General features: G+C 37.7%; 2 protein-coding genes across 2 annotated transcripts; one reads left to right on the forward strand and one right to left on the reverse strand.

Moving 5' to 3' along the window:
* LOC109946745 lies at positions 11,199–12,115 on the reverse strand. The gene is made up of 2 exons (XM_020555432.1): positions 11,882–12,115; positions 11,199–11,774 (listed from the first exon to the last, which is right to left on the reverse strand). The coding sequence occupies exons 1-2, from the start codon at positions 12,113–12,115 to the stop codon at positions 11,199–11,201; spliced, it is 810 nt and encodes a 269-aa protein (XP_020411021.1).
* LOC18792652 lies at positions 16,196–17,488 on the forward strand. The gene is made up of 4 exons (XM_020555435.1): positions 16,196–16,666; positions 16,738–16,978; positions 17,116–17,219; positions 17,318–17,488. The coding sequence occupies exons 1-4, from the start codon at positions 16,196–16,198 to the stop codon at positions 17,486–17,488; spliced, it is 987 nt and encodes a 328-aa protein (XP_020411024.1).

Raw genomic sequence — 25,816 nt, forward strand, 5'->3', positions numbered from 1 at the left:
TCTTGGAACCTTTGGTGACGACGAAGTAGCAATGCACTAGTGGTTTTGTTGGCGGTTTTGGAGACAGGTAGATGAGAGACTTTTACCAATAGTTGTGTGTTTACGGGGAAATATGGTTTCTCCAATTAAATTGATGATTGCAGAGGAAGAAAAGTTCCAACGAAAAACATTGTCCCTATCCCATACAAAGACTGCAATCAGTACCATAAAGGAGAAATTCAGTGAGCAACAGCTACGAAGGTTTGAAGAGAGTTGTTTTGGTCATCCCCTATTGATTGAGGACCTAAAGTGGACTTCGCCAATTGTCCACGACTTGTTGCTGAGGAAGGCTGATCCGTAGACAGTTTTCCAAGTGAACGGGATCAAATTCACGGCGCAGCAATTTTGCGTCGTCACAGGTTTAAGGTTTGGAAACCTTTCCTTCATTCTGATTGCCACTAATGAGAACTGCTCATTGAAAAGAAGTACTTTGGCAACGATAAAACTGTCAACCTTTTGGAATCAGAAAAAGCCTTCCTCGACTGTGCTGATGCGGATGATGTATTGAAGCTCAGATTTGTATACTTTGCTGTGTTTGCGCTGTTGGGCAGTGAAAACATGTCCACATTGACATGCGATATTTGAAGTTGGCGGAGGACCTTGAAGAGTTTGGGAAGTATCCATGGGGTGTTGTGTGTTATGCCAAGACGAATGCGTCACTTCTGAGGGCACTTTGTACAGATTACCAGCGAGGGAAAGTGCCCAAAAAAACTGCGAAAACAAAAAAATCTGAAAAGAAAGCAAAGACAACGGCAACTGGCAGACTAAGAGAGTACCACCTCAAAGGTTTTGCCTATGCACTTCAGGTGAGCAAATTTCCATTCATGTTTAAGTTACATTTCATTTGTTTACAGTGACTGACGTTTTCTTCCTCAACTGGCATATTTGGCTGCACTACATTTGGTGGTGCATGAAGATAATGCCTACATCCCTCGTTTACTACATTGGAGGAGCAATACTTCGGCGCGTTTTTATGAGCTAATGAGCCAAGTATTCGAGAACCGTGAGGTTAGTTCAGTTTTTAATGATAATGTTAGGCATATGAAAATAGAATAAGTTTACTGATATGTATATTGTCTTTGTAAATTGCAGGTTGATGTGCAACTTCTCCGGCCAACTGTAATTGACAAGCAGCAGCCTTATTGGACTTGGGGTGACAGTGTTGACGACGCTGAAGAAATTCTTGAGTTGTTTGGCTATGACGCTGAACAAAAAACCAGCACTTCTGCCTCTGTAAAAGAAAAAGATGATGACATTGACGAAACTGCTACCCTTCCGTCGTCTTCTAAGGCAAGCATTACCTTTTTTCCAATATATACGTCATAATACAATAGGAAAATAACTGTTGTATTGTTTCGATGTATTTTGGAAATATTGTAACACTTGCATTATAACTGAATGCAGGGTAAACTCGCGTCCACTGAGTTACGCACTTTGAAGCGTGACTTTCAAAGGACAAAGGATGAATTGGCCAAAATATCCAGTTCAAATCGAGCGCTGCGCAACAGAGTGCATGAGTTAGAAGAAATGGTACGGAAGGAGTCATTGAAACTTGAAAGAACTCTAGCCCTAGGGTTTGCGATTTCGGAGTATCCGGACCTCCGATTCACAATCCGTCAAATCCTAAACGATCCTGAAAATGTCTAGATTAACATATATGAAAATGATTACGATCCAACGGCTCAACAGTATTGAACCTAAAAATCGCACAATATGTAAAAATCCGTTCGAGGCTCAAACGGTATCCAAATTGAGATCCACGAATTCCTACACACTTGTGACAACACGAGGATCATTCTAGGACTGAAAGTGAGCTCCACTAAGCTGCCTACACGCCGCCACATGCTCCGGCAGCTCGTGGGTGGCTTTATAAATTTCTGGCGGTCGGAAAATCTCCAAACCGCTGGCCAAAACTCATGTCCTAGGTAAACCACCCTATTTGGAACCACTTTTGTTCTTGGAATTACCCTAAAATCTGGCCATAAGTGGCCGAAATTTCAAGCTCAAAATCGGTGGAACTTTGGATCATGATTTGATCTATCTAGGCTAAAAATCGTTCCACTCCTACCCAACCAGCAGCTAAGTCATGAAAAATAGGTAAAGATTCATACCTTACTCGACTGATTTGGCGGCCGGAGGAGAGAGCTCGAAAACTTGGAAATTTTCTCAAAACCGGCTGGGTTTTGGACGTTTTTCGGCGGAAATCGTGACGGTCGAGCGGCGGGGAAGGTCGGGCTTGGCGGCGGAGTTGACGTCGGTGCAATTGAGTAATGTCTGGTGGGTCGGGGTGAGGTGTAGCGGTGGCTGGGTGGTTATGGAGGTTCAGCTGGGGAAAGGAACACGGGAATGAGCTACAAGGAGAGAGAAGAGAGACTGAGGGAGAAGAGAGAGAATGGGGTTTTAAAATTCTGATTTTTTAAATTACCATTTTGCCCCTCAGAGTATTTTAACCGAAATTTCTTCGTTAGAGCTCCGATTCGAGCCCACTTCGTGTCTACGGACTCGTTTCGTCGTGCTCTACGCAACGGTGTGTGTGGAATTGTCAAATTCCTTCTCGGTCAAAAAGTCAACTTTTTTTTAATAAATTATTCCAAGGGCAAAATTGTCTTTTTCTCATAATAAGTTACTAATTAAATATTAATTAAGGTTTGGGTTATTACATATTATATATGTCAACTTTCAGCACCTGGACATGGCAACCTTTCTCATCCGAAAAAGGCAACTCTCTCATGTGTTGGTATTTGGAACTCACTGGACAACGGTAGATTCTTGCTGGCAGGTAAACATGTTACCATGTTACATTCACTGCTTTATTTGCTTTCGGTTGTCATTCTGTAATATGCCTTCATTTCAATGGCTGCAGCAATTTCTAGAGCTGGTGAAAGGGACTGCCAAGAAACATGGATCGAAGAAGGCAGCTGCTTCAAACACCATTGACCTTCCACCTAGCAAGCTGAACAATATACATCACTATGTGCACGGTACGTGGCAACACAGGTATGGCCAAGCTTGGACAAAAGTCGGGAAGGTCTATTTTCCATATAATCTGAAAGGGTCCCACTAGGTTGCAATCGAAATTGATTTCCTCAGATATACTGCAACTGTGTATGACTCCTACGTTGCTTTTACCAAAACTTCGAAGCTGGTTACACTTCTACACCCTATTAGCGATACGCTGGCACGAGTGCTGTACAATATGCACTTTTATAAAGATTCTGAGGTTGAAGAGGTTAAGCAAAAAGGGGCTGAAGATGTCGAGGTTTACGTCATTCTCAGTTTGCAGCATTGCAGATGTGCCACAACAATGAGATGGGTAAGCTTTGTGAATTTAGTGCAGTTTATCCAAATTTTGCATAACTGTAGTTCTAATTTTCCAACTTATTGGCTTGATAGTACATCTTGCGGAATCATGACCGTAAAATTCATCGAGCATCTCAATGCTGGGATTTTGTTGGATAATGTTGACCCTTTGAAGATCAAATATTACCGACTGAAGCTTGCAATAGAGGGTTTAAGGGGGGAGGCATATTTATGAGGTAAATGTCTTATTATCTGTGAATTGAGTTCAGTCCGGACTTATGACCTGAGAATTAACTGTGCTCATTAATTATGTCAGGAACTCCTTCATATGAACATGCCGACGTAGATGTTTTGGTGGAGGTTGTTTATATGGTAATCCTACTGTATATTGTGGGGTGTAATATTGTACAGTCTAGAAGCAATGGCTAATTGCCTTACATGGCATACACACTGTTTCAATTTTGAAGGTTAACTATTTTGTACACCTCCATTTATAAATATAGTTGCTCGTTATGGAGGCTTGCCTTACATGGTATAACAGTTTGCAATTTCTGATCATTTTTGTAGCCATTGTTCACATTGTGTCTCTGTGGTTTTGTTTGCAATTTATGTAATATAGGTATATTTCATTTCCTACATTGGGAATCTGTTAGTGGACTTAGTGAAGCATACAGCTTTCTTAAGATTTCTGAATTTAGTTTTGCCTTAGTTCCTTTTAAATAATTTCTGCAGCCATTCTACACAAAGTACTTAGCATTATGTTGTTATTGGAATTTGGAACCTCATACTGTTTAGAAAGGGTTAAGTTATACTTTACCCACATGACCATTTCATACTGCTGGGGAGTTCCTGCAAAACGCAGATGGTGCCTAAAACACTAGTTGGAGATCATATCTTCTCTATATGCTGAACATGCATTAGGAAATACCAAAGTTGGCCTCGACTTGGAGGAAGGCCGTTGCAAAGATGTGTCAACTCTTAATATTTCCAACCTCCACATAACTAAGAAAGCTGCTCTTTGTCTTGTACCAGTTCATGCTTATATGTTAAAGTTCACAATACAGTGAATGTTGTTACAGCTGTGATGTTTGATGCAATTTTGATTCTGAACTTTTTATTAATTTTGGATCTAGAATTTGTTGTTAGAGGAAGCTTTTATTACTAATCCCATTTTTGGTGGTTTTCATAGCCAATTAGTTCTTGTTGCGTACATTAATGGTTCATCTTATTAGTATCATTTCTGTTGATTTTCTGTATCAAACTGTGACTTACTGGCATGGGTGTTTTGAGGATTGTGGTGCATTTTGAAGTCCATTGGCCGGCTAATAGGGCTATGAGGTTATGCATATATGATGTATACAATTTAGTTCATGATTTGGTGGGTCTAACAACTACATCTTTGTGCTGAAAGCCTTTATTCAGCATGGGACCCAGTCATTCAGTTATTTTCTTTATTATATTTCATTTGTGTAAATAGTGAAGCTACATATCCACTACGAAAGGTTTGTTATCTTTCTTTTTTAGTAAATGGTTGGTTTCTAGAGGATAACAGAGTGACAATGCCAACCTTTTTATTTTTTATTTGTTTGACAAATAGTATTGATGGTTTGCATTTAGGATTTTTACGAATTATAGCATTCGGGAATAAGTGAGGATTTCTTTGGATAACTCATAAATAATAACTTGAAAACATCTCGACTTCAAACATTTTGGGTATTTTATGAACTTTAGATCCTTTTTGTTTGATTAATGTATTGAAATCAATATGTTTAAGTTGGTCAGGAAGTTGTTTCGTTTGAGATATAGGTATCAATCTTCTTTCTTGGGCTGTTTGTTGCAGGTTCTTTCCTCTCAAGTATGCTGTAGATGCTGCCTGCACTGTTGAAGTAACCAAATTTGGTATGACCTACATCTTTGAATCCCTGATTGCATCTTTGAGGCCAAAGCATAACAAATGCTAAACTACATACAGTATAAAAATATATATATTTTAAAAGTCCAGGCTTTATGAATTAGTTGACTGTTCTATTTATTTATTTAATTAATTTTATACTTTTATACTTTTTGTGAAGTCTTTTTCTCTATTTTTGTAAAAGTTCCCCTAACTTGGCACAAGTGCATGTATGCACGTGTGTACTCAGAACACAAACTCCTTTATAACTGAAAAGAACGGTCGCAAATGTTTGTTTTTAACTTGGAAAAAGAAAATAAAATTGAAAGTTACTTTTGGGAAATGTTGAACTTTTATAATGAATAGGCTTTAGTGCAGAAGGCTTGATAGTAAATAGAAAATCTATATGCTGGGGGTTTTCTGGCTAGCTAAAAATGTGTGACAAATGATAAATCTATCTGATTGCAGTGTATTTAATGTTTAATACCTTCATTACAAAAAAGGTTATTGACAGTGCTTTGACTATCTTGCAGATTATAATGGAAAAACCAGCAGGTGGCCCTAGTAAGAGAGATCAGCTTGCAGGGATGGATGAGGACTAATTTTGTGTGTATGACCATTGACTATCTTTGCTTGTATTGCTCTATGTTAGGGATCTTTTGTTCCATTTTAGTAACAATTTTGTTTAGGTTTAATACTTTTGTATATTAATTCTTTTCATCCGATCCGGACGGAAATGTTCCATTTGGTTAGCGGAAACAATATCCCTACCCCTCGGCTAGGCCAATTACAAGCTGAACCATCCCATTGTTTGACGTGATTGAGTTCTAGTTTTGGGAGGTCCCTCACCGTGGAATATTTTGTTCTTTGTCATGTTTTACATGGAATAATTGTTCTGACGACTGAGGCTACATAACAGTTGGTACCAAAATAAGAGAGCAGGGGGTTATGCCTTTTGTGTTAGCCTATGGAAACCAAGATGAAATGGAAAACGACCATATCTGGCATAATTGATGTATAATACATCAAACCTCTTCCATTACATCCATAACCTAACCAACTTTAACCTGCCAACTGTAGATGAACAAACCTCCTATTACATTTGAAAAATAACAAATAAATCACCATTCCAAACATGAAAACAGAGACCCAAAACCGTGGGTTTTTCATCTTCTCTTTTCCAGCGTTTCTTGCTTGTTCCAAGCGGTTTATTTTCCTAAGCAAGCCTGGAATTATGTGCTTCTATCTGTCACACATCTTTGGGTCAACCCATTCCCAAAATGTACATCCACTCGTCTGCATAAACGGAAACAATATTTTCAAACAAAGAGGCGCAGCATCACAATTGGAATCCATCAAAATCTCAAATGTCAGCTCAAACTTACAGAGAAATACATTTACCCTTGCACATACTTGAAACCTCCTTCCAAGATGAGAAACCGTCCACGATGTATGCGTTTTGACAACGTTCCCACAGTAGCACAGCCGTGAACATATTGAACTCGCGTCTTCCATTTCCCATCGAGATCTTGAAGTCGACTCTTGAGCGTGCAAGCGAGACCTCACTAACTCAGCCGCACCGCTATGGAGGCCCCTCCTACTCATCTCCTTGTTTTGTCTGTATGAATTGTTGTTCAAGTTGTGTGATATTTAGGGTGCTCAAGAGGGTCATCTTATATTCAATAGGTTTCACTTGCATGTGCACAATTTGGAGGGAAAACCGTGTGAGCGCACAAACATGAAACCTAGAGTTAATGGGGTGGTTTTTATCAAAATTATCAATCTTTACAAGTGTACAAATTTGAACTCTGTGGAAGGTAATTACGTTATACTTTGGAACTGAAATGAATGCATCCAAATTACATCAACTGCAGTTTTCAAACTTCCAGCATACAACAAAAAAGAAGGGCACCTCAAATGTACAGAATACAAAGGACACCTCAAACTGGCATAATACAAAATAACAAAACAGCCCAGCTCAAACTTACATAATACAAAATTAAAAAAGAGGTCACCTCAAACTTATATAATACAATCTTAACAAAGACGGCACCTCAAGCTTACCTAATACATATCTACAAAAGAGGCCCCCTCAAACTTACATAATACAAATTAAATAAATAAACAGTGCACCTCATATGTGGATAATATAAAAAGAGGGCACGTCATTCTTTCGACTGTACACATTTTGTCCACAATAGTTGACATGGTAATATTAGAAGTCATACCTTCTGTCTATGGACACATTTTGAGTTGCATACCCTTCAAATGCGGCAATCGCAACCCATTAAATTCATAACCCATCCCACAGTGATGTCCCATTTTCCTTCTACATCCACAATTTTTGCAAACTTCCTAAATAGTTCGAAACCGGATTCCAGTTGTTTTTGCTTTAGCTGAGCCATTTCCTCAGATTCCTTGAACACAATAACTGCTGTGGCAGGGGCATTTTCAATTTTAGCTCGCACAACCTTTATATGTAGGAGATGCATCCGGGCGTGATAACGCTCCCGAATTGTGTGATTTTTTATGACACCCTACCTAGCTTGGCCCTCCTTAATTTTTAAAACTATGTCTGCATGGAGATTTTTCCAGAACATGGTATTGGCTCGACATTGCTGCAGTCCATGGACCCAGTCTTCAGTGTCTTGTGTTGCTGATTTGGCAGGTGTTTCAGTGTCCCCTCCTTCAGTAATGGCAAGGGTTGGGTTTGGTGTGGGGTTTGGGTCCATGGGCATTAGGTATTTACTGCGGGTCAGTGTGGCCATTAGTTTGCCCAAACTAGAAGTAATTGTGATGTGGGTGAAATTGCTGCACAAGCAGGGGGGTTTGACGGAGTAAATGTGATGGAAATGTTGGGTGGATGCAGTTGGGTTACAATTAAATAGTGGGAGGTAATAATGACCAGGAGTAAATGATAGTGAGCAAGTGGCGGGAGTTATTGGCGGGAGTTGTTGGGTCCAATTTTTTGTGGGAGTTATAGGGCAACACGTTTGACTTGGGGTTTGTGTAATTGGGTATATCAGTATTCTTTACCATTGGTTGGTGTTTGTTGTATAAGACCCTTGTTCTATTTGCAATTTATTCCTTTTGTCCTCTTTCACAAATTTCCCTCCTGTAGCAAAAGTACAAAATGTCCCAAATTTATGAGTACGGTAATTTGACAATGCACCAATGCAGACGTTTACAAAAATGGACCATGAAATTATTTGTGTTTCCAATTCCTTTTTGCTGTCTTCCAAATTCCTTTAAATGAGTTCCATTTTTTAATATATGGGTAAATTCCTAATTGTCATTTTTGATATTTGCAAATCTGTTTAGGTGTTTTCCGCCCACTTTACTTTTTCTTTGCCTTGAAATTTTGGTCGGGACTGTATATGCCTGTTTTGGTGTTATTCATTTTTATCATATGGACTTTCCCATTCTCGTCATTTGTAGGGAATACTTAATAATTTATAAACATTTCTATAGATTTCGTAAATTAAGAATTAGGGAACTTGCTAATTAAGAATTAGGGAATTAGATTTCGTAATTTTTCAGGACCTTGAATATTAATATAGTATACAGTTTCTTATTAAGGTTTTGTTTAATTTGTGTATTCACAGTTGTTCAGGTGTGTGTATTTGTACGGCCAATTATTCCAACGTTGGCATACCTTTATTCGTATTTGGTCCGGCTGTAATGGGCATATTACAATGCTCTCACTGACGGAGAGGAGTAATGGGTGCAGACTGACCTGTAATGTACTATTTGAAATAAATATAAAACAGACAACTCTTCTCTCAGGTTAGTGTCTAACTTACTCATTCAATTCCATATAAAACAAAGTACTTCGTATATATTAGAGAGCAAACCTATACAAAAGCTCAACCTTTTGTTGGTTATGAAATAAAAACTACAGACTGAACCTAACGTGAACTGTTTTGCAGGGTGCATGTGTGCATTTTCCCCATCCATAGTTGAAGATGTCAGACGTAATCCCTCCAAATGACCATGTCAGTTACCCGAGAGACCAGCCATAGCATGTCCCTTTCCCTCCACCTGGGACTCCAAATAACTATCCCACGTCATCTGGAAGTGAGGCTGACAACAATGATCTGCTAGACAAAATAGCTGAAATGAAGCATCACCTCCAATATTTGTGTACGGCTACGAATTGGTGGGAAACGAAATGTGATATTCATGGCCAGGTGATGGGAAACTTGACGAACAATGTTCTCCACAAATTCACTGAATCTGAAGAATTTAACCATGAAATGGTTGAATGTTTTAACAATAGGTTCGAGATGTTCCGAGATTATGCTTCCGTCGTCTCACCAGACTACAATTGGAGTGAAATGGATGTTGCTGGTGTCTGGGAGGTGCTGAATAGGTGTGGCCAGGGAATGGTTGATCATAGCCTTGTGCATGCAGCGAGGAAGAAGACAAAGGACGTGGATCTATTGATGGACTTGTAAACATTTGGATTTTGGTAGGGTTTGTGTAGCTGGGTCAGGGTAAGTACGGGTTCGAAACATTTTGTGGACACGGAATGGCTTTTGTATGAATGTGGTGCCTTGTTTACGCCTTCCTCTTATTCTCACCGTTGAGTGGCAAATTAGTAAGTTTGTATAAATTTGAAGTGTTGTGAAGTGGATGTGTGCTTATTGTACGTTTATTGCCCTCATATTGAAAGCGTTAAGTATTTATATTGTGGTTATATTGTAGCTTTATTGCCACATGTTGGAATCATAATGTACTTATATTGTGGTTTTATTGTTGCTTTATTGATTGGCACCATGTCGTAATTATGGAGAGTTTCGGAAAGATCGGTGGTTCTGAAGCACAGAAATATCCATGGAAATATCATAAATATATCGATTCCAATAACAATTGGATGCAAACCACAAACACTATAAATAAATGCAAATTTGTACTAAGAACAAAAATAAAGTTATGAAAGGAACAATTAAATAGGAAATAAATAAAATGATTATCAACATTTAAGTAATGAAGCAACAATTTGAAGGGAAAGTTAGTAATTTCAGTACTTATAATGAACCTTCTAATTAAATAAGCAATAACATGAAATGGATTAAATAGGGAAGAAATTCATGACATTAAGTAATGAATTATTTGAGCAACAATTTAGAACACTAAGTAATTAATTTTTATTTTGCAAAACAGGTTGGAAGACTTATAAATACCAGAGTCCATAGGCACTAATCACAAACTGATGACTGCCGTTGTGGTTAAGTAGCTCAGAACCTGGAAGAGGGGAAGGGTTTCATCCTCTGTGTGTGTGACTTGAAGTGAATAATTTTTTTTTTTTAAAGTTCATATTGCGATAGTATCATATGATAGATAATATCGCGATCTATTGACCATATGTAGTCAAACACATAGGACATTTCACCTTGTATTTGCCCCACATCGGGCCCATGCATCGGCCGAATTTGTAATCAGAAAAGGTATAGTCGGAGTATCACGGTAACTGTGTAATAAAGGAATTCTAAGAACTTTAATGTTTCGGATCCATTTTGAATTACATTACAGGCCCTTTAATTTCGCACTCACAATTTACATTTCAATGGCAATACCAGTACAATAACAGTACAATATAATTGCAATCTGGAAGCAATAAAGCATGTTGTTTAGCAATGCAACCCAAATTATGCAAATTTAAAAGAATTCTCATTCAACATAACACGAAACCCACCACAAATAAAAGTAAAATTTACATGACCTCCCAAAGCAACACAAATGATATTGTCTAAGATACATTGTGCAATGGAATATTGTTTTTACAGGTGCTTTTATTGTGGCCTGCGGAACCACACCTTGAGCACTTTCTTGTAATGGCGCCCTCTCCTTGCGAGGGAATTCTTATCTTCTTTCGTCAGCCTGGCATAACCCTTGTCATGGGAGGCAGCACAACTCGACTTCGAACATCTTCAGGAATATCCCACATTCCGTGAGGCTGTACCGGTTAGATGCTATCTGAATAAGCATTCATCCATGTTTTCTGAGTGTAATACCGAGAAGCCTTCGAGTATACATTTACTTTCAAGAAGTGGCAAACTACAACTACATGGTTGCAAGGTAGCTGCTCAAGCTGAAACTTTCTACAACTACAACTATTGTTCGTCAAATCTATGAGGCCGTCCACACCACCGTCCAAATCATTAAACTGTGCGTTATTTAGTTTAACGACATTCATCCTTGCAGCATCCTCCAACCTATTCCTCAACTTCTTCTCTCCAAAATTAGGGCACAATGTTGTTATGCAATTCAAACCCAACTCACGACGTTTGGTAAACCATTTCATAAGGAGATTAATAATTTCCCCTATCAAATGAACTAATGGCAGCATCCTTGCAAACCTAAGGACTGAGTTGATTGACTTCGCAATATTTGTTGTCGTTACATTGTAGCGGTGTCCATCCATGTCAGCTCTAGACCACTTATGTAACCCTGCCTCTTCAAGATATTGAGCAACATGTTCCTTTCGCTTGATCTTGCTAAAATGACAATCAAATTCAGCAATGGAATAAGATTTCGCAGCCTGCTAAAGTGCATAAGTATTTTATCATGCTTTTTCAACTTGCAAGTGCGTTTCATGTTCCCCTTCATATGATAAAAGCATATGCCATGTTGCGCAGTTGGAAAAACTTTGTTCCACACATTCTCTATGCTAACATTGCGATCAAAAATAATAACAAGATTGGGACACTCACCAATGGCTTCATGAAGTTTAGTGAAAAACCAATGCCATGATACATCCATCTCCAAATCCCTGATCCCAAAAGCAAGAGTACATATATTTCGATTACCATCGAATGCATTTGCTACAAACATAACACCCTTGTACTTGGATTTTAAATGAGTGGCATCCACAGCTATCATTGGGCGCATGGAAGAACGAAACCCTCTAATACATGCACCAACCACCATCAATACACAAAGTGATTGTTCTCATCAGTTTGGATGTGTGTTTTTGTGCCGGGATTCATACGCTCCAATTCATAGCAATAAGCTGGAAGGATATAAGATGCCTCCTCCGCTGATCCTCTAATGGACAATAGAGCTAACTCCCTTGCTTTCCAAGCTTTTAAATAATGGATGGTGAAACCAAAGTTGTGTTTCACATCTCTCATAATGTCACTTGGTGTGCATATTGTCCGAGAATCCTTAAACTTCCTTTTAAATGAAGTGGCTACAAGTGCTGCGGTTGCTTGACGATGCTTGTCACTTACAAATCTCAAATCACATTCATAGACAGTTGTACACCTCACAATCATGAAGCTGCATTCTCCAATTCTCGATGCTCGGACCCGCCATGGGCATGGATGTTGACAACAAACCACAAGCAACCTCTTAGAGCAAGTCCAGCAACTAAGGCTGGACTCGGGCTGGGGGGGGGGTTTGGGAGAAAAATGGGTTTCTAGCAACAAAAGGCAACCCGGGCAAGAAGTGGGGGCCATGAGACTGGGCTGGCCCTAGGTGGAGTTTGGCCTGAGCAAGAGCCCGAGGGCTGTGACGTCATGGTTGACGCCAGGCTGGCGTCAGCCCTTCAAATTTTTTTTACCGTTTGCGCGTGCATTGCACACTCCAACGTTAAAAAAAAAAATTTGAAATGACGCGCTACAGTAGCCGCCAACGGCTACCTTACACGTGTCGGCGTATTGGCTCTCCGATTCAATTTTTTCCTTCAATCCAACAGCAACCAATTTTTCTGCAATAAAAAAATGAAAAAAAAATACACAAAAATTACTGATTTTTTTTGGTATAAATACCAACCAATACTCTTCACTTTTAACACCAAATCCTCTTACATTTTCTTCTCCTTCTACTATTATTCACTTTCTACTCAATATTTTTTTCACTTTCAAGTTGTATTTTTCTCTATCATATTATGGGTTCTTCTAGTGAAAATGGAGTGGCATGGAGTATGATGGAAGATGTTAGCTTGTGTGAGGCTTGGGTCCAAGTTAGTCATTGTCCCATAACGGACAATGAGATTAAATTTTCTCATATGTGGAAAAAATTCCTCAGGCATTTTGTGAAAGGGCAATTAGTTCGACACGTACAAAAATGGCATTATCTAGGAGGTGGAAAATTCTTAATAAAGAGTTGGCAAAATGAAGAAATGTCTTGGCAAAAGCGATGGATAACCATAGAAGCGGGGAAAACCTTAGCAATGAGGTAAAGTATTTGTCATTTTCGTTCTATTAATTTCTATGTCATATTAATTTTTATTTAAATGTTTCTTGCAATTTATATATTTTGTTAACATTTATTGTATTTTTTTTATGAGTGCTGCTAAACGAACCCTAAAATTAACTGAGTACACCCTACTGCAAAAGTATATATTAAATTACTAATTTACCCTAATATAAAATGACTAAAAAGGATATATGGAATTGTGAAACAAATATAATTTTAATAAGTACACCCTACTAACTGTATTCAACCCTAATCAAGAGATTACTTGGTTCCCATCTTTGTGATCCGCGAGTTAGAATGGCTCGGAGCAAATATAATCTTAGGCTGTTGTTCAATAAATGACTGAGCTTGTCGTGAAAAGAGAAGTTAAAGCACAACCTGCTAAGCAGAAAAAGACTTGGGCTCAAATCTGCTTCTTCTCGCGGTCCAAAAGGAAGCGCAGCGATGGAGATTATGTGAAGGCCTGATTAATCATTGAATTCCGACAAGAGACACGATAATTTCAATCGAGTAAGTTGTCAAAACAATATTATGGTGAATTGACTTATATACTGTAAAAATAGAATTTAGGCATATTACTTTTGCCTAGTTCACTAACAACGTGAATGAAAAACTCTTTGACCCTACTGTGGTGGCACCATCTTCATCCCCCTTTTAGGACTTGGTTTTTTTGGCTTGTGAGCATGTATGATTAAAAATATCTTAACTAGTACTACTAGGGCCAATTTGATGAAGTTTGCAGCGACTTTCTTTTGCCACTCATGCCTATTTATGTATTTGGATTCCTATCATAAGGAGTTTCAAAGCCTTTTTTTTTGTACTTTTGAAATTTTGGAATGGATGCTTCATACATTTCGAGGAAGTCATCAAAAGAGGTATTAACTTTGATTTTTTTTTTTGTTTTTGTTTTTTTTTTTTTGGTTTAGGGTAAAGCAATTGTACCGAAAAATGACAAATATGAGGGTTTTTTTTAACAGCATCCAGAAGATGTATCTAAGCAAGACACCGACATCAATAAAAAATGTGTTTTAGACTATAGAAATGAATTTATCACAAACGAGGTAAATTAATGAATATTTATATATTTATTTTATAATTGCATACATTAATTTAATTATTAGTGATTTTACAGATATTTGTTAGTCGTGATGCATTAATAAGATGGACTCGTGAACAAGGGAAAAGGAATGGCTTTGTGATTATCATTAAAAGGTCTGATATTGGAGGAGCTGGTAAATTCAAGACCGGTCGAATTCTATTTTGTTGTGAGAGGGGTGGCCAATTTAGGGGAAAAAAAAGTTGTGGAATCAGATAGCAAGACAATACATAAGCTTGATCAAAGTTCAAACCCTCCAAAGAAAAAAAGTGTGAAGTCTGCTGGCACGAAGAAGTGTGGTTGCTCCTTTTCATTGAAGGGTGTGAACTGTGGTCCTGGAGATGCATAGCAACTTGAGTTCTGTGGAGTTCATAACCATCCTGCAGCACTAAATATGGAAGGGTATTCATATGCAGGGAGATTAACTGTGGAAGAGAATTTACTAGTGGTTGACATGTCTAAGAGTTTGGCTAGGCCAAAGGATATATTATATACTCTTAAACGTAGAGATAGGTTGAATTTGACCACAATGAAGACAATCTACAATGCCAGACAAAAAAATAGGGTGATTGAGAAAGTAGGTATGTCAAAGATGCAGGTATTACTATGAAAGTTGTTTGCCCATGAGTATGTAGAGTGGCATAGAAGCTATGGTAACGCTAATATTGTAAGTGATTTGTTTTATGCTCACCCTACAAGTATTAAGCTACTGCGCGCATTTCCTCATATTTTGATCATGGATTGCACATATAAGACAAACAGGTTTCGCTATCCACTTTTGGAGATTGAGGGGGTGACGTCTACACATCTTACATTCTCAATTGCATTTGTTTATCTTAGTGCTGAGAAAGAAGACAACTACAGATGGGCATTGGCTCGATTAAGGAGTGTTATGGGTGATAATTCGATTCCTAGTGTTATTGTCACAGATAGAGAGTTAGCTCTCATGAATGCACTCCATGAAGTCTTTCCAGGTGTTTGACATTTATTATGTACATGGCATTTCAATAAGGGAGTCTTAGGAAAGTGCAAAAATGTATTTGAAGACAAAGCTAGTTCAAACAAATTTTTAATTTCATGGAATATGCTTGTTTCATCAAATACAGAAGCCGAGTATGAAAGACATCAATTGGCCTTGCAGACCAACTTCAAAGATCACAATTCTATCATCAACTATGTGAAGGAGACATGGTTGATTCCTTATAAAGAAAGATTCGTTGCTGCTTGGACAAACACATGTATGCATTTTGGGAATACAACATCAAATAGGTATTTATTATTGATTTTCAGTTAATATTTATATAGCATACATTATATATTACTTCACATGAAACATGTTGCTACAATATACAGGGCGGAGACTGCACATGCAAAGCTGAAGAAATAACTTGGTAATAGCATGTGTACATTTGGAACATCATGGGATAAAATTCATCCTTTAATAGAATTGCAACACACTGAAATAAAAGCATCATTTGAGAGGAGTCTGTCATTTGTGCAACATGACTGCAGGAAAGAAGACTTCAAGGAGTTGATTGGTTTTGTATCTATTTCTGTGTTGGATAATATTATGGTTGAGCTAAAGCAGTTAGATTATATTGAGGTTGATCCAATATCATGTGGTTGCATAATAAAACACACACGGATTACCATGTGCACATGAGATGCAAGAGTTCAAACAGACTCATAGGCCCATTCCACTTGATTGTATTCATCCTCGTTGGAGGAAGCTAGATTTTTTGGAGCCCCGACCTATTGCTACACCGAACAATCCTCCAGAAAATGCACAGTTAGAATTATTTGTGAAGTGGTTTCAAAGTTGTAGTTCTGAGACAAAGAGACATGTTAGTATGAAGTTACAAGAGATCATGAATCCCGCATCTACCACGCTTACACAACCCCAGCTGAAGATTAAAACAAAAGGTCGTCCAAAAGTTGACACATCTACTCGACGTTTGCCTTCTGCTTTTGAGGTTGTCTTATTTGGTCAAGATAGTGCACACTCGATTGACAAAGTTGTTACAAGACCGCCACGTAAGAAGCCAAAGACCATACCCCAAAAGCTTTCAGTATTCAATAGTCAGACACAACCATTGCCATATGTGAATCCAAAGAAGCAGCCTTTGAAGCTACCTGTAAGTAGTTACAATATTACATTTGTATACTGTCGTTTATATTATAATTTGGGTGTAATTGTAATATGCAGGCCTATAGGCCTAAACCCATTGTAGATGACTCTTGCTTAACACCAGAGTTTAACAAGTGGTTTCCTAAACATATGTTGATACATATTAGAGGGGCACAAGATGTTAAGAGTGATGGTAATTGTGGTTTTAGAGCCATTGGATCATTGATGGGATTTGGTGACAATGCTTGGTGCAAAGTACGCAGAGACTTGTTGAAGGAGTTGAGGAAGGAATCTGTCATATACGAGTTAATATTAAATGGTAAGGAACGGGTACAACATATGAGTATATATTGGACTATTTTGAGGACTTCCCATTTCAAGATAGGTGGATGACTATACCAGATATGGGACACCTCATTGCATCTTGTTATAATGTAATCCTCATGACTTGGTCAGTGCATCAGTCACTTACATTTTTTCCAGATGAGACTGCTCCATTGGATTTTATCTATCACCGTGAGATTTCGATTGGATTTGTTAACCACAATCACTGGATTAAGGTAAAACAAATAAGATGTTTATGCATATATATATATATATGTTTGTTTACTATTCTTTTCACATAACTTGATTTATTTTTTTATTTTTTATTTTACAGGTTTATTTGGAAGGTCAACACCCTATGCCACCAGTTGATGAGTGTTGGTTGAGATGTGCAATCATAACTGCATCAGATTGGCTTACGCCATATCAGGATCGTATAGGTCAATTTAGATATGAAGCTAGTGTAACAGACCCTTATGATAATGACCCTATATTTATTGAGTAGTTTTGTGAAGCATCATATTGGTGACATTAATAAGGAAGTCACAAGGCAAATAAAACCTTTTCTCTATTCAAAAGCTTAACTTTGTTAAGTAAGGACAGACTATTTATCAGTGCTTCCCAAAATGATACGATCTTGAATTCCAACAAAATGTGTATTAGCATTCTTATCCGGAGAGCTTTCTCAAATATTTTTCCTGTATTTAGAGGTAACAAACAATAAAAGTTGGAGAGCAAACCAGAGATGATATGCCTGAAATTTCAAGATGAGTATCAACACTAATTTTAATTTAACTATAATAATCAGCAGTGATAATTGTAACAAGAAAAAAGAAATGCCAGTAAATTTATAGAAAAACTTCAATGGAGTTTTTCTGTGTCTCTGTGTTTACTCTGAATTTATGTTAAAGATAAGAACTTGGAAGTCTTTGCACTTCAGCTAAACTAAACATTCAGAGAAAGAGAGAGAGAGAGAGAGAGAGAGAGAGAAACCTATTTTTGAACTGCTGGATATGCTTGAAAAACAACACACAAAGACCTTTTTAGCAAAGGAGATAAGCACAGAAGAAGCTCATGATAACCTCAAAACTACCAAAAATGTAATTTTGGTTGAGAAAGCAATTTACTTTGAAATAAAATTAAAAAAATACATACGGCAGGCAGAGAAAGGCTGTGTTTGGTTGTGGAGCTGTCTCTTTTCGAAATGATTTTGATCCACTATTTCCTTTTATGTTGGACTACGGAGGGACCTCCATGGAAGATCTTAGGCGATGTGGCATTTTCTGAGAATTGCAGGTTGTCTCCACCATGGAAGATCGCTAAGAGGTCCTCGATCCCAGCTTCCAACTACGAATAGTCCATCTAGAGAGGTTGGGAAAGTTGGAACAAATAAATTTCACAGTAGCATAGTAGTATATAACTGAAACATGCATAAAAAATCACTATTAATGAAAGAGGTGGTGATTGCAAGAACTTGGAATTGCAGAAAAAGTGTCAACAGTTTTAGTAAAAGCATAAATTCATATGAAAAGTCAAAGATTTATCAACACTATTAAAAAAAGAGTGCTTCTAAACAAACCCAATTAATTTTAGGGTTCGTTTAGCAGCACTCTAAAAAAATCAAGCTCAAAATCAACTATAAAATAATGCTACAAGTATTAGGGTGTATCAGGGGTATTTTTGGTAGTTCTATAGGGTGTACTTAGTTAATTTTACATTTTAATTAAAATATTAGGGTGTACTTAAATCATAGGGTGTACTCAATTAATTTTAGAGTTCATTTAGCAGCACTCTATATTTTTGAGAGGCCATCATTCAATATGAAAGTGTGTGGAATTAAAATTCATATCGGGTCAACATAGTGACTTGACATAAAGTTTGGATATAATGGAGGCTTAAATTATGTATAGAAAAAAGCTAAAAACAAATCATGCTTTCCATATTCAATGTACACATAGAAAACCTACTTAGATCTGTATCAAATAATTTTTTTTAGCCTACTCCTATAAAATTTCCTGGATCCGCCATTGTTTATTACCCAACCTGCAATTTCCTATCCTCCAACACTAAACCACGTCGACTTCTTATGATGTCGTCTTACTCCAGCACTTGTTACCCAACCTCCAATTTCCTATCTTCCATCACTAAGTCATAGACTTGCTGAGTTGCAGTTTTCTTCCACCACTTAAAAACAACTACCAACCTGCCAGTATTCCAATCACTGGTCCAACTTCAACCGTCCTCATTTAAAGCTTTAGACCAACGACTGCTCCTCCTGTGTCTATAAAAAAAAGGCTTTAGCCAGGAACCGGGAGACCAAGGAAGACATTGGCAAGCTTACCCTCCGTTGGAAATCACTCAAAAACAAGCTTTAGCCTTCTCAACTCAAATACATCCTCCGCTTTCCAGAAACCACTGCCGTAAACACATAAAGGTGGAGTTTCGTATTTTCGTGAAAAATAATATTATGTTGAAAAATGATTATGGGTATTTTATCAAGTGATTTTGGATTGAGACTATTGGATGAAGAATGATTATGGATATTTTCTGCAGAATCTGTAGAAAACCAGCCATGAGCCCAATTTTGGAGCTTGATTTCTCTTTCTTTATAGCTCCGTTTTGAGTTTGGTTTATTGGATTAGAAACTAGAATTAATAGGCTTTCCAACCATTATAATTTAGTTAATTTCTGCTGATATTTGGTCAGTCAAAATGAAATGCAAAACTCTAGAACAAAAAAAATACATAATTTTTTAGAAGATGATGAACAGTAACCGCAGCCAAGCCCACTTGCATCTCCTGCAAGTGCCGGCGCGTGGCGACTATTTCGACAGCCTGTAATGCCATATTTTTTGTCCATTCAACTTGATTTCTCGATCCCAATCCAATGATATATGTCTTGAGTCAATCTGAGGCTGTGCGTCAAGGCGGATTTTGTTTGAAACGTCGGTTGATATGGGGCACACGTGACCCAAATGGTGACTTTTGGAAAACGGGTGTCCTTAGCCTTGTTTCGGTGTCGACAGAGTGTAGGACACAGTTTTAGATTATTTTGAATGAGATTTGACCGCTTTGGACCCCGGGTTGGTCCCAGGGGCATTTTCGTTATTTTCACTCAGAATCTTTGAAATGCGTAAGGTTGAGGTGTTAAGTTGAGGTTTACTGGTCTTAGGTGAAATAGAGCAAAGACTGCTCAATAATAATTTGGATTTGAATTTGTTCAGGAATTGGATCAAAAATGTAGATTCGAGAAATCCTCGGAGAACTTCCGAAGAGTAAATTGGTACTTTAGCCAGCTGGATATGAAGTAGGGAATTTCATAATTTCCTGATGATTGGCTATGTCACTTTTAATCTTGGTGCTTATATATAGTAATATTATTGTTGTTTTGTTTCGTGAATATTATTTGATGTTCGATGAAATAATATTTGGTGCCATGTGAATATTATTATTGATGTTGCTCCGTGGATATTATTTGATGTTGGATGAATATTATTATTCATGTGATTATACTTGAAATATTATCATTATTCTGTAGAGATAAATGATGTTTGAGTGTCATTACATATGCATCATAAATATGGTTGTATTTTGGATTTGTGTTTGGGTCGAGGTATATCTAAGGGGTGGGAGAAGGCCTTAGATATATCTAAGTTAAAATGTGGAATATATTCAAGTAATGGGAGTAGGGCATGAATATAGTTAGGTGATAAGAGTAGGGCCTTTAGTGAAAAGTGAAAGTTAAGAAATGTGTAAATAAAACATGGGGTTAAGGGACGGATGAGCACTATTTCATATTTAAGGGTATTCGGAGCCACACCGTCCCGAATTCCCCCTTGGAATCCATGACGAACCCTTTTCCTATCCGACACCAGGCATGTGTTAGCCCAAACTACTAAAATACCTTTTTGCCCTAATTCAAAAACAACTTTAGGGCTTCACTTTTACCGAAAAATCGATAGAGCCTCCGTTCAAACTGGCTCAAAACCCAAAAAACTACCTGCACATCAAACAAAATTATTTCCCAAGCTTTCAGCACGCACAAGGTATAGACCAGATGCCAATTAGCAAAAACATCTTGACCTAACTGAACATAACAAACAAATCATAAACTTGCAGTTGCACCTAGGTTAGCCTAAGTTACCTACATACCCTTATTGAGGGATCAAGCCACATGTAGTTCTTTGTACCAAAAATCACAATTCAGATAAGTTAATATTGTTCAAGGTAAAACCAACAATTAAATTCTAGAATCATTCTTTAATTTGTTTTCATCTAGCTATATAACCAAATATCATGCCCTAAAATTATGTACATAACTATTCAATCAATTTATCATTGAACATCCAAACACTTACATAACCAAAAATTTTACCTGAAAGTCATACCTGCAACCGTCCACGTAGTGTATATATCCTGCTATCACCCACCAAAGGGTATATGAGAAATATCATTAAATCCAAAGGCAATCGGGGAAGGGGGAAACTAGCCAACCACCTGTGTAGACAAGTCGGGCAGGTGACTGGGGATCCTAGCCAACCCTATGTAGATAATATGAGCACAGTGGCGAAGAATATCCTGTTAACTATATAAACACATCAGTATTGTACTGTTCCCTACATAGGTGTATTCCAAATATAATCCATCAATTCCATAGATAATCTGTCAATTCCAAGTACTACACATGTGGAATGGTCCACTCCACATGTGTGACACATCCTAGCATAACTCAGGGACATGTGGCCAACTTTAGAACGCAAATAATGCGTCAATTCTCCTAACAAGACTCAGGAAGATATACTCAACCTGATGACGCAAATAAACCGTCAATTCCCCTAGCATGACTTAGGGACAAATGGTCAACCTGAGAATGCAATCCTAGCAGAAATCAGGGAGCTATACTTAACCTGAGAATGAAAATCTTAGCAGAACTGATGCAGCAAGTTTAGCAAATACATAAATGGACCATTGGGATCACGTTCATGCATGAGGAAAGTCTTAATAACCTACATTAAATAAGTGTCTCTTCATATGTGTGAATTATCTAGGTTCACGAATAAAATTATGGAGAGTCTTTTCATCTTTGTGAGTTATAGGGAGATTTAATGTGAAGGTATCATTAGGAGGGAAGTTGGGATAGGAAAGGTTTAAGAGAGTTATAAGGACTCTCATCATAATTGTCTAATCTTATCTTATCTCATCTTAGGGGAGTTATGAGGAGTTATCTCATCTTGATTGAGAGGTTCCCATAAATAATGCATGAAATTGTAAGAAAGGGTGAGTTGATGTTTGATTATTGAATAAAGATTGAGATTTTTCTCTCATCTCTTTACTCTTTTCCTGGGTATTCTCATAATTAACATATTAGAGTTTTAGTTTCGGGTATTCGTAGAATCAACAGAGTTAAGTTTGCTTGAAATTATCTTTTGTTCTTGTTCTGCTGCATCGAGAACTCAGGGAGATATACTCAATCTGAGAACGCAAATCCTAGCACCACATGGTTCGGGCGTCTCCGATACTCATGGGGCAATGTCATACGCGCGTAGACAAGTTTGAAAGCAACTGAAGTGTCCAAAGATAATCCGAAGGCAACTATATGTCCGAAGACCTTTTGAAGGCAACCATATGTCCAAAGACATTCTGAAGGCAACTGTATGTTCGAAGACATCAATATTTTCGAAGGCAACAATATTTCTGAAGGCAATCAGGAAGTTCAAAGACATCAATATTTCTGAAGGCAACCAGGAAGTTCGAAGACATCAATATCTCCGAAGGCAACCAGGATGTCCGAAGATATCAACATTTCCGAAGGCAACAATATTTCCAATTTCAACGATTTAACATATATATAAAAATAAACATAAATATATCACCAAACATTTAAAATCAACTCAACCCAAATCCGCACAATAAAACATAAATATATCATAATGGGAAAGTAAAGGCGATAGAATAATAGTTCCATAAACAATTAATAAAACTCTTGTAGCAAAATACCATTTTAAAATCAAACAACCAAGGCACAAACACCTCCTAACCAATTGGTCCCGATCAGGCCTGCGAGGCCTACCATCTAGGTCAATTAGGCCTGCAGGGCCATGACCTCCGATTTCAATCAAAAGTTCCTATATGTCCAACAAAGTCTACTAAACAAGTTCTGAAAGTTTGGCCTTGATCGAGCAGTCGGATATAAGCCAATCGCACGATTGGACGATGATTGGTTCGCCTAACCCTGGAATCATTGACTCGGAGTATCCAGGACTTTGATTCTCGATATGTAAGTACCTACACAATCTAGAGGTATAGGGAACAACATAATTGAAATTGGAACCGATCGAACTGTTCGAACCTATCAAACTTGGATATAGCATAATAGGTGCAATATTTGTTTGATAGTCAAACCGTAACCAAATTCAAATCCGAGCATACCGTCATGCTCGTGAAAATGAGGGAATGATTCTAGGTAAAAAATAAATCATCGACACAAGGCCCATGCACCGCCGTCGACATTGGGGCCTTGAGAACATTCTAGCGATGGAAAATCCTCAAAACTCCCTACAATACCAATACCAATACATTCAAATTAACAAGGGAAACCACTTTTGTTCTCGGACCATGGCCAAAAAGTGACCGGAGGTAGATGAAATCACAGCCAAACCATCGGCCCTTTATGGGTATTTTGATTGACTTCCGAAACTCCAAAATCGATCCAATCCACTTACATAACAGATAGAGCATGAAGAGTAGATGAAGTTTCATACCTCGATCAACGAAAACGATGGCCGGAGTCGCTAGAAACAGCGTCGGAAGCTTAGAAAATTGTCGACACTTGTAGTGGTTCCACCCGCAATTCCTTCAGTTTTTGAGCTGGAAAAATTGGTGGGTTAGATAGAGGATGTCGATACAACACTTTTGGGACCAATTTCACCTAAAACGATCGCCGGATGGTGACGCAATCGTCGGGCAACGTCTAGCATCGCGTGGATTGGGAGAGAGAGAGAGAGAGAGCTGCCAGCTTTTAAAATTTTGACTTTGCAAAAATTACAGTTGTGTCACTGCACTTTCGTAGATCAAAACTTCTTTGTTTTAACTCCGAAATGAACATGCCACCTATCTATGAACTCGTATCATCGAGCTCTACACAACAGTGCTGCTCAATTCCACAAATTTCTTTATGAACAAAAAATGACTAAAGTGCCAGTACACCTTGGGGCAAAAATGTAATTTCACAATAAATAATCAATTGAACAATGATTTTTGGGACGAGGTGTTACAACAGTGCTAAAACGCATGATATGGGACATGCAAGCTTGTTACCCTAAGGTATGAATTAGTGGGATTAGAAGGGAGTGAGCTCATGGCATCACCGCATATGCAAATTTATTTATCTTGTATGGTTGCATAATTTATGTATCTTGTGTTGTTTGATGCATGACACTTTGATTAATTGTGATAGCTGACCTTGAGGGGTTTGACGGTACTCTACTAGGCATTAGAATGCTCATACCTTAATAGATTGTGCAGGATTCAATATAAAAAAAAAAAAAGGCGAAATTTGTGGAAGCGGGTTTCAACCAAGCTACTAGGCTTTTGTTGTTGAATTGTGTAATTAATATTTGTAAGTAGTCAACCGTTTTATAAATATCTTAGTGTGTATTTAACTACGAGCTACTACGACTCTAATTCTGTGTTATTAAGTAAATTTGTATTATTTGTGGCTCTATTTCTCATCATATAATGGTTGTAGGATTTTAGTTTTAACTATGGTATGACTCACACCCTGATTTGGGAATTCCTTATTTTCGAATCGGGTCGAGACATTTTCCCTCGTAAGCTATCTTCTTCTTTTTCTATAACAGAAACCAAAAACCATTCCAAGCCCTGAAATATCCTTTATCCAATACCCCATTTCAACTCAAGCAGACGATCTCTTGCTTTACTCATGGAGACTTAACTCACATACCACAAGCCACTCAAGCCAAGCCCAAACTTTTGATTCACTAAATCATTATCTTCTTGGTGAGAAAAACCAGAGTATTCCTTAAGAATTTGCGTTCTTTTGAAGTATCTTAGGGTCTAGTTCTTTTTGTTTACAGCAGCCCAAGTCCATCTAGAGCTGCTAGAACAAGAAGGCCCCTACACTGTCTAATACGACTAATCCTCTAGGTGTTGTAATCATAGGCTGTGGTTCGGACTCTATTTGTCTCCAAGCAATGGAAACGTCGGATAATATATTTGGACTGATCTTTGAGGAGTTGTAAATTTGAAGAGGAAGAGAAAAATCGAGATTGTGAAGGGGGGTTAATAAAGAAGAAATTTTGAGAAGAAGAGTGGTAATGATGATGATGAGATAAGAAGAAGTGGAGAGGAGAGCATAAGAATGGTTTAGGGTTTGGTTTAGTATGTTTTTTCTCAAACTTTTAATAATTAAAAAAAGGTAATTAAAAAACAAAGAAGAAAATTATTAAAAATTTGAAGAAAAAAAAAACTTTTCAGATTTTACTATATAAGTATTCTTTATCTTTCCTCATATATTCACACAATTTTTTTTATTTATGTGGATTAAATTGATTGACCAATAATCAATATTCTTGTCTTGGGTTTTATTGTGTACCACGAAGTTCTAAAAAGGCCCCATTCATCACCGTCACCATTTAGAATTCTTCCTACTTCGTATCTTGATCAGTGTATTTGAGGTGTTACAAATGATCTTAAATCACCATCATTATTGTTATTTATTATTTATTTATGAACTGGTCAGGCTGGACCTAAATAGGCTCAAACGGGCCGACCCAAGAGTCGGCCCAAGATTTCAATCCCTTGGCTCTGATAAG

The sequence above is a fragment of the Prunus persica genome, chromosome G1 (assembly GCF_000346465.2).
Source record: "Prunus persica cultivar Lovell chromosome G1, Prunus_persica_NCBIv2, whole genome shotgun sequence".
Lineage (NCBI taxonomy): Eukaryota > Viridiplantae > Streptophyta > Magnoliopsida > Rosales > Rosaceae > Prunus > Prunus persica.